Source organism: Helianthus annuus, chromosome 4 (genome assembly GCF_002127325.2).
Source record: "Helianthus annuus cultivar XRQ/B chromosome 4, HanXRQr2.0-SUNRISE, whole genome shotgun sequence".
NCBI lineage: Eukaryota > Viridiplantae > Streptophyta > Magnoliopsida > Asterales > Asteraceae > Helianthus > Helianthus annuus.
In genome coordinates this window covers 207636050-207646173 of record NC_035436.2, presented here as the reverse complement: position 1 = coordinate 207646173, position 10124 = coordinate 207636050, and the positions used below count along the sequence as shown (strand labels likewise).

The 10124-nt window shown below is 35.5% G+C and overlaps 1 protein-coding gene and 1 long non-coding RNA gene across 2 annotated transcripts; one reads left to right on the top strand and one right to left on the bottom strand.

The window, feature by feature from the left end:
* Positions 1-863: 863 nt before the first annotated feature.
* On the bottom strand, positions 864-3436 carry LOC110935372 (probable indole-3-acetic acid-amido synthetase GH3.1). The gene is made up of 2 exons (XM_022177766.2): positions 3105-3436; positions 864-2468 (listed from the first exon to the last, which is right to left on the bottom strand). Exons 1-2 carry the CDS (start codon positions 3410-3412, stop codon positions 989-991), a joined length of 1788 nt encoding a protein of 595 aa, XP_022033458.1. The 5' UTR covers positions 3413-3436; the 3' UTR covers positions 864-988.
* Positions 3437-7859: 4423 nt separating this feature from the next.
* LOC110935371 lies at positions 7860-9386 on the top strand. The gene is made up of 3 exons (XR_002589084.2): positions 7860-7999; positions 8633-8720; positions 9193-9386. It is a non-coding gene; the product is annotated as an uncharacterized LOC110935371 (long non-coding RNA).
* Positions 9387-10124: the final 738 nt, after the last annotated feature.

Below are 10124 nucleotides of genomic sequence, written 5' to 3'. Positions count from 1 at the left end.
TTATTATAATTAATTTTGAGTATGTATTTTTTTTTTCTTATAACTTATAATATATGATGTATTTTAAAATTATGAGTATGTCGATGCAACGTGCCTATTTTTATCTACGTCTCGATAAGCGCAAAAGTAAATATTATCTAAGTGACCTCGCATTATATTAGCATCGTTTTACTATCTTCGTTATTCTAATAATATACAAGATTTTATAAAGTTCCGAGTCAACCGTTGAGACGTGCTTAATTTTATGCATATATAATTTTCATTGATAAAGGAGTTTTATTCACGTTAGAGTATATTTTTATTGTAAGCCACAATCAGTGTTGATACGGTGCCCGTAGTGGTACCATGATGAGCCAAATTTATGTTAACGACTGAAAACATCGATATTGGTATTGGTATGTCAACCAAAAACATCAATTGTGGATACGTTTCAATTTAAAATTTGTTAAAAATAGGGTAATACCGTCGCAAAGTACGGGTGTAACCCACTAGTTGATATACTCACCTCACCAATAAATACATACATTTATATGTGAATTAAATAATTTGTTAATTAACATTTAGTGATTATTATTTAAACACACAACACATGTGTATATATTAACTAATTTATGATATTAGTTAAAATTATATATCTATTTTTTTAATATGAGATCATATTTGATCTTTATTTTGTAAGTGTAGTTTATAACAATATATACCCAATAAATTATAATATTATAACACCGTATATCTATATAGAACACGCCATTGATGGTTAACAGATTACTCATCTACAATCTCTACAATCTCTATACTAGAATAATGAATAAATGCTATTCAATCCATTATTTTTTTAATAAAACACTTTATTGATGGTTAACCTTTCAACATATTTTACTTTTGCATGTATACATACACACATGCATGTTGTAGTTTAGGCACTTATAAGTCAAACACACGCCATACACATAATCTTTTCTTATTTATTTATGTTTAACTTTGATGGTCAAACCACCACTTCACCGGTGGCTTTCTGGTCCCATTGCGGCAAACTCCGGCTGAAATACGACGCCACCACCCTTGAGTCCAGCAACTCCATTATCGGAGTATAGCTAACGCACCTTGGCACTTTATACTGGTTAATTGATGCCCCTCTTGACAATGCATGATCCATCAAACATTCAAATGTACCATTTTTCACCACCCGGAGCTCCAATGGCCCGATCGATTTGCACTCGACCCGACCCTGTCGGTACACTGAGTTCAGAGATTCCTCCATCACCAAACAACACTGCTCAAGCACCTCATCTGTTGGATAGTTTGTTGGATCCTTCACTAACAATTCCCAGAATATAACGTAATGCCCGGGTATGCTTCGGGTATCCGCATAGCTTGTGTACTCAACCACATTTGTGTCGAACCGGTTCAACAGTTTGGATGCATTGTCGATGGCAGATTGGAGTTCGGGTTCAGTTGTTTTGTCTGAATCGATGCTCAGCAACACGCCTTTCCGCCTCACGAAGTGAAACTTTGGGGCGGAGTTGTGGAACCCTGTGACACGAAGAATGTCACCTACGCGGTATCTGTATAACGCGTAGGTGGTGATCACAAGCTCATACTCCTTCCCTATTTCCACATTCACAAGGTCGACCAGAGAAACATTATTACTGGTCGACCCTGAATGTGGATCACAAGGAAGGAACTCGAAGTATGCCATATTTGGCATTATGGTGTACGAAACTTCAGACGGTTCGCACAACGGGTTCAGGTTGATACCAAAATAACACTCGGACGACGCATACATGGTGCACACTTTCGGTAACCCACCGCTATAATAATCAAGGGTGGGAATATATTGGGCCATTGCACCCGTTACGATTACTTCAAGATACTTGGCATTAGGCCAAATTCGGGTGATGATCCCTTCCCAGTTCTCCTTTGAGCATTCAGATTCTATTACGTTTGCAAGAGCGTGGTCCGGCCTCAGTATCCGGACCATGCAATGCTGGATATCCGGATCAGATACCCTCTTATCAAGGGTACCTGTGCGGATATCCTGACAAAGTTCCTTCCAATAAAGATGAAGGAACCGAATGGCTCGAAGAAGACCAGAAGCAAAGATGGCTCCGATACGGAGTACTTGCTCCCGATCATACAATCCACAAAGCATCTGAGCGTACATGCTCTGGAATGAGTCCGGACAGAGAATGGCCTCATTCGGGCTTGTGTAGACGTTATACGGGTCGTATGGTCGGGCCTTGAAGCGGTCACTCTTGTAGTAGCTTGTGAGAACGGGTCGGGCCAACAGCCCACCCGGAGTTTTTGTTTCGGATTTAACGAACAGAAAATACAAGCCTTTTCCCTTATCCAGACCCGGCATGTAGATGTTCATTACCGGCATCAGAAGACTGTAAAGCAGTTGACGTCGATCCAAATCTTCATTAATCGCCGGCATGAGTTTTCTTTCACCAGCAGAAGTCCCAGAACTGTACAAAAAAGCACAACCTAACGTCAAATTAAGCAATCAAATTAAATTGTTTGTTTGTTTTAAGTGTTAAAGTTAGTGAACTTTTTTTCTCATTGGGTTCTTCTTTTAAATTTTAGCTAGTAACTCTTGATAGTTTCTTTATTAGATAGTAAACTTAATTATCTTAGTTTATTATGTACTTTAGGATAAATTAAACTTATAATTATGCGTGTATGTAAGAATATTAGGGAAGGGTTACGTCGGTTGGCAGACACCGTTTCATAATGACGGTTATTCCCGCCAATTATAACCGTTCATCATGTATATAAGTGAGACCTCCTGTAACAATGGAGATCACCAAGATATTTTCAACATACAATATCCATTTTCATATTTTCTCTGTACGTATACATTCATATCAAACACACACGAACTCGGATATGATGTCGATTACGATGATGGCTTCCGCTAACATTCTTGTCTATCTTTGTTTGTTTTGTTTTTGCTCTATTTATTTTTCATTATATAAATGTTTGTTTTTGCTCTATTTATTTTTCATTATAATAAATGTTTTGTTTTTATTCTATATATTTTTCATTATAATAAAATTCTAGTCACGTTTTCTCTATACATGTTTATCGATTAAAATAAATACCTTGTGAGGAATTCGGAAATGGGGTGAGCTGAAAGAATTGGAGAACGATCGCCATTAGCGATGCGTTGAATAAAAGGCTCAAGATCTTCGTAAGTAACAACCGGTATTTTGGATTTGAAAGTTTCACGATCCGTAGCTCCGGCGAGATTGTACAGCTGGAGATACTCCGTTTCGGCGTTCCGCCGAAGTATCTCCGCCAACACGTTCGTCTGAACCGCGTCGGCGTTGGCCGTCACATCCTCAATGAACTGAATCACCGCCGCATCATTCTCGAACGCCGGCAAACACTTGTGAGCATCAGTCGCCATTTTGTTTTTGTTAACAAAGGTTTGTATGTTTTGAGGTGGTGAGAAATGGAGAGGGGGAGGGTTTATATAGAATGGATGGTGGGGCATAGAAGGATTTACATAGGATGGATGTGGGGTCCACAAGTGGTCACATGACATGTCACGGGTAGAGTGGCCCACATGGTATGGTGGTCAAAGTAGAATCGTTTGGGCCGGTTTAACTCTCGTGACCTCAACACGCCGCTCTTTCATGGTGAAATGTATTACCCATTTTGGATCGTGGAAGACTAATTGAGAACATGCGTAGTGGGTATTATTGGGCATTATTGAGCAATTAAAGACGTCTAATCAAGCCCCCTCCTCACACTCTGGGTATTATTGAGCAATCCCCCCCCCCCCCCCCCCAGGCGTTTTTTAAACAACGCCTTCTCCAAATTTCAACCACCAATCACATTTAATCTTCATTTTTCTTGGGCAATAGCTTTTTTTGTTGGTTTTTTAATTTTTATTTAATTCTCTACACTCTTTTAACATAATGCTCACATCCCCACTACACCCATTTTAGAAAAACGCCCAATAATGTCCCTTGCTGACTGTACTGCCACATGGCGGAAAACGCCCAATGATAGGGGCATTATTCACCCTTACCACTACGCATGGTCCGAGAAACTTGAAAAACATTTTTAAATTATACATTTTTCCTGTGTTTTTGGTAATCTACACATTTTTTCTAAGCTTATATTTTTTAAAAATAATATTGACCCGGTTTACATCAGAAAAGTATATATATTTTTTACAAAAGAAATAAGTTATCTAAACGTCTTAATTACAAAATAAAAAAATTACTATTTAAAAATTAAGCTTGATTACTTAAGTTTGTAATAGTTTGGGGTGCAAACGAGCCGAGCGCGAGCTTGATTAACTTATGAGAGCTCGGGCTCAAGCTCGACTCAATTCGAGCTTTGTTTTCAAAGCTCGAGCTCGGCACGTTGGTATTTTCTCAAGCTCGGCTCGGCTCGGGCTCGACTCGTTTATTATCTATAAATTAATATATTAAATAAAAATAATATACTTTTTATGCTCGCGAGCTCGATAAGTGAAGCTCGTGCTCGTTTACTAAATAAGCTTATTTTTAGGTTCGAGGTCGGCTTGTAAACAAGTTTAAAGCTCGGCTCAACTCGGCTCGTTTACAGTAGGGCTCGACGAGCCTAACGAGCTTCACATGTGAGGCTCGAGTTCGGGCTCGATAAACAAACGAGCTTTATTTTAGGCTCAAGCTCGGCTCGAGGTCGATAAGGCTCGGCTCGTTTCGAGCTTTTTCTCGAGCCTATCTCGAGTAGCTCGCGAGCCGCTCGGCTCGTTTGCACCCCTAGAAATAGTGAACTTTAAATCAATAAAAGCTTATGTTTAAATTTATATTTTTAACCCAATAACCATTAAAGTCTCATGTCTAATTGTTTATTTTTTCGTATATTCAAGTGATTTTATATTTTTATTATGTATTTTTTTTTCAATAACATTGTATTTTTATTATATGATTTGATTCGACCCTACCTCACAACCCGATCCAAAACATTTTGACTCCATGTTAGTATAAATGCGAGTATCGAAAAGAATAACACCACGGAAAAGATTTGTGCCCCGCCATTGCTAGCCTGTGGACTAGGTGGTTTTTCTCGTGGATGACATGGAATAGCCTCAAATTTAAAATGGCTGTGAATGATAATTGTGAATTTAAAACTTTGTTTTTATATGCCTCAAATTTAAAATGGCTGTGTGATAATTGTGAATTTAAAACTTTGTTTTTATATAACACTTGCAGTTATTTTTTATATAAATATATTTTATATACTTAATTGTTTTTTAAAGAAACTATATAATAAAATCAAGCATTTTATTCTTTTAAATTTAAGTATAGTGTTACTTTAATTTAAAATGGCTTTCTAAAGACATTGAATAATGCATATGTTCCACAGTCATAAACACGTGATTAATTATGTGGGGAACTTGTTTGTATGCTTCTCAAAGTAAAAACAACTTTACGTGTATATTTACATGTATATAGGATAAGAATCATTATAAAACACTAATGATTGTGAGAACAAAAATAACAACTCTAAATCATTAAATTTTAGAATTTAAGGTTTATATATATTTTTTAAATTTTATGTTTTTTACATTCATATGTGGGAGTAGGATCAAATACAAACCACGTTTCGCATACAAACTATAAGAACCATTTAAAAAGTGTCATGTGACATTTAAACAATTATAGAGAAATGGTAAAATAATATCACTTATATTGAATTCCCTATAATTATGCTAACAAACAATTAATTATTTATTTAGATATTTCTTTTGTTTTCAATGTGCTAATATAATTTTTTATAAAGAAAAGTGCTATATCATTCAGATATGTGCTAGAATCAATTATCTTGATTAATTTTCATGTACTAATATAATTCAAAAGTGTTACTTTTATGTATGTATTGTTTTAGTATTTGCTAATTTAACTTTTTTAAGTGCTAGTTATTGTCCTCACGGTTTGTAGGATAAATATGGTTTATACCGGAACTAACCCCTTCATATGTGTATGATATATACATAAAAACCATATATTTTACCTATACATAGCCTACATACATGTAGCTAATTTACCCTACACATAACCTACATATGTATATAAAAACAGAAAATTTTTCATATTTTATTTTGAATTCTAGTGTGAGAAACAATAAATCTTACATTTGTAACATTTTCATTTACTTTTTAGGCTTTAGGATTAAAGAAATGAGTGATTTATTTTGTTCTACATGTTCTCGCAATATTTAGTGTTTTGCATAGAACCTTCCCCTATATATATACACACACTCACATAAATATATGTATATATCTATATAGCTAAGGCATGTACAAAGGACCTCTTATCTACGAAGTGTTTTACACCCTTAGATCTGATTTTGGTTGAGATAACAATGGCAAAAATATAATTTGTCTTGTAATTTTTATATTTGTTTTGACTTGATAGGGGTATAAGTGTCAATAAACATTATTTAAATTAAGAAACTGTATAACTTTCATCCCTACAATCACGATCATCAAGAACAAATTCAAGGAGATTCTCTCTTCTCCACCCTACCCCGCCGTTAACCACTACCTCCAGCCATCGCAAAAAAAAAAAAAAAAAAAAAAACACACACACACACCTGTAAACCTCCTTGTAACGACATCGACGACTTCTTTCTTACCATGATAATACAGATGGAAAACACCATGTGTTAATGCAAGGTTTTAAGTCATGGTGTTTAAAACAACCTGGAAACACTATATTGTGATTCAAGATACAATGTTTTAAAATCTGGAATGAATGAATTACTATTCAAGTCATGGTGTTTAAACAATTGGAAGGATTGTATATGATTCAAGACATGGTGTTTTAACAAGTAGAAGGAATTGGAAGTCCATGGAATTGCAAGTTCCAAAGACATCAAGCTGAACCAACCCAATCATTTACGAGGATCTTCTACTGTGAATCACTCTTTAAAATACGTCAGCTTTCGTTGATAAATACAGTTAACATAAACAATTTATAAAACAATTAAATTATTCATGAGACCATTATCTTGATTTTGTTAGTTTTACTGCTCGTACATTTGGATTCAACGATATATTGGATATACCATCATACATATCACCAACAAATTACTGTGTATGCCTACATACTTTTGCATCGTGACCATTATCTTAATGTATATGACCAATACCGACATATATGTATAAGTAGGCTCAGATACTTTTTCACAACAAGCAAACGGAAGTAAAATTGAATTATCACATGTATGAACATTCACCGATTATTGTGATAAAACAACCAAGAGGGTTTATATTAGCATATGTTAGTGCAGTGTGTGTGTGTGTTAAATATTGTATAGTTTAGAATGTGAATAGGACCGAAGACTGATACGCAACACATGAGTCCTGCGTAACACAGAGTCGTGCTTGCGTATCAGTGGCATGCCAGCAGTGGTGCGTTGGTGTATCTATTAATAGGGTAGTCATGCGCTAGATGTCATAAGTTTGACATTTGTGGAGTTGGATCACTTGATTACTCGTGGAGCTTAAACGATGTATATTCTTTCGGTAGCTAAGAAATATATGTGTTGACTAAACGTTATGCTGCCGAAATTGTATTAGATGTCCAAACTTCTGTAACACCCCAAAAACGGGTTTGGTAATTTAGACCCGGTTACTATTAAGAAATGGGCAACGTACCGTTAATGAGAAAAGTTAACCTGAAAAAAATGAGGATTAGCTAGGAATAATTAACCTAGTTGAGTATTGGTCTCGTTAGTAGTAAGCGGAGAGTTGTAGCCTTATTTGATTTAAACGAAACATGAGGGACCAAAGTGGGCTAACTTGAAAGTTGTTATATTAAATGAAAATAACACACACACACACACACATTTTCGTGTGTTCTGTACGTGATCAGGGAAGGCTCTAGAGAGCCAAACCCTAGTTCATCATATATCAACCAATTGAAGCATGAATCGAGGCTCAAATTCAAGAAGGAACATGAATTAACGATCACCCAAGTTAGGGGATCATAAGGTATGTTGAATTTTGATGTTTAATGAAGTTGAGAAATCTTGATGAACATCACAAGTAGTGATTTATGTATGAATTGTTTAGGTTATGGCCAAATTGACAATGTATGCTTGCTTAGGAACGAACCATAAGTGAAGATTTTGAGTAAATTGCTATAAATTGAGTATTTTGATGATTTACTACACCTAGCTAAGTGGGTTTATGTCTAATTCATGAAAGGGTATGAAATTGATTGTGAAAATGTGTAGTATGTGATGTGTACATGCATATAGATTGAGTATGGTATATAATTGTATGATGTTTACTTGTATTGATGAATGGAAGTGATAACTAGGAAGGAGAACATGAAATACTTGTACATTATGCTTAGGAGGTAGTACGCACACCAAGTGTTTGATGAAATGTCTAAAAGACAATAACAAGTGAAATTGTATGCAAGTAATGGGTAAATAGATATAATTCATGTGAAGATTATCTAGGGATGATGTCGAGTATACCTTATGCTTGTTTAAATGAATTAATGATGAGGAGTATGCTTCAAGTGGGTTGTATGTTAGATGTGAATTTGATATGGTTGTTCATATGTATGAGCATATATGCTAATAAGAATGTGAATGTAATGACATGAGTGTATAGGAATCATGTCAAGATGGATGGGAGCTTTGAAGGCTAACGGGCTAAGAGGACTCAATCAAGTAAGCGAACGAGAATACGGACGCGCAAGGTAAGTGCACCCCGAACTTACTCTTTAGTTGTTAATGTATTTATGATATGTGATTATTGTTGAAGGCAATGTAAGAAGATATGGATTGATGCAAGTAGTAAGTTAAGTTTTTAATGGAATGGGTTAGAAGTGGTTAAGAAAAAGATTCGATTTGGTTTGGGTAAGAAAGGGAACTTACATAATGAAATTATGCTTGAATGAATAAGATGAGTTATGTATATTTGAGGACATGATCATGTGAATGGAAGCTAATGTACTAAACGCTTTTCTCTTGAGAATTAATGTGTAGTATAGGCAGGGTAACAAAGGATGTGAAGGTTGACTCCACAATCTGATGCGAGTAATCGAGTGGATGGATGAAGGGGCTAGTATAAGAAAAAGCATGAAATGTTGACACGCTATTATGCTTGTGTTAAGATTTTTGTATTATGTCACCGGTTGCTAATAATGTGTTTGAATGTGGTGACTGCAGGCTATACATGTTTGGATGTTTCATCTAGAAGCGTACGCGGTTGAAGATCGAGTCAAGACACGGATTGTATGTGGGTGTATACGTAGTCACTTAATTGAGTCAAGTATGTTAGTTTTTGCATTAAATTATAAAAGAGATTAATGTATTTAAATGAAAGAAAGAATATCATGAAGGAAATTTCTAGTTATGTAGTGTCCGCTGCGAATCTTAGGTTAAAAGCGTTTTAGGGCGTTACAACTTCCGTCTAAACACCGTGCGTAAAGTTTAAAAATCCTACACCGGGAATCTACAGTGGTATTAGAGATACGGTACCGATTCAGTCGATCTAATCGTTGATTGAATCATCTACGCTCATGATGTATGTGTATAAGACGTAAAACCACAGGCGCCGACACGTTAAACTCTAAATTAAAAATCAATCCATGGTCATAATGTCATATTGAAGATATAACTGTGTTTATAATTGATTTCGGCACCTGTCTGTGGTGGTTTCATCATCAAATTCGCAGAAATGAAGACTTTGGATTGAAAAATTGGAAACACCACGTGGTACGCACGCATGAACTGAGAGATAATGAAAGTAAACAAAATATGGTGATAGCAAATTCCGAAATAAGGAATTGAGAAAATATGTTTTTGTGATCGTATTGAGGAGACGGAGACGAACGTCCAGGAAAAATATAGTGACAGAATTTTTTTTTCGAAATTTCAGTGTGAAATACGGTTTAGTCGGGGACACGTCAGAGTTTTTAGAGAAAGCTGAGGATGATGAAATCACAGATGTTGTAATGATAGTGGGGTAGTCACAGAGATTAGAGTGAATGCAGTGACTATTATGGGCCAAACCAAAAAAGTCAAATATTCAGCAAGATGAGTACTGAGAGATGGTAAAGGTCAGAATTTGCAAAAAAATGAAGGAGAATAAAAATTTC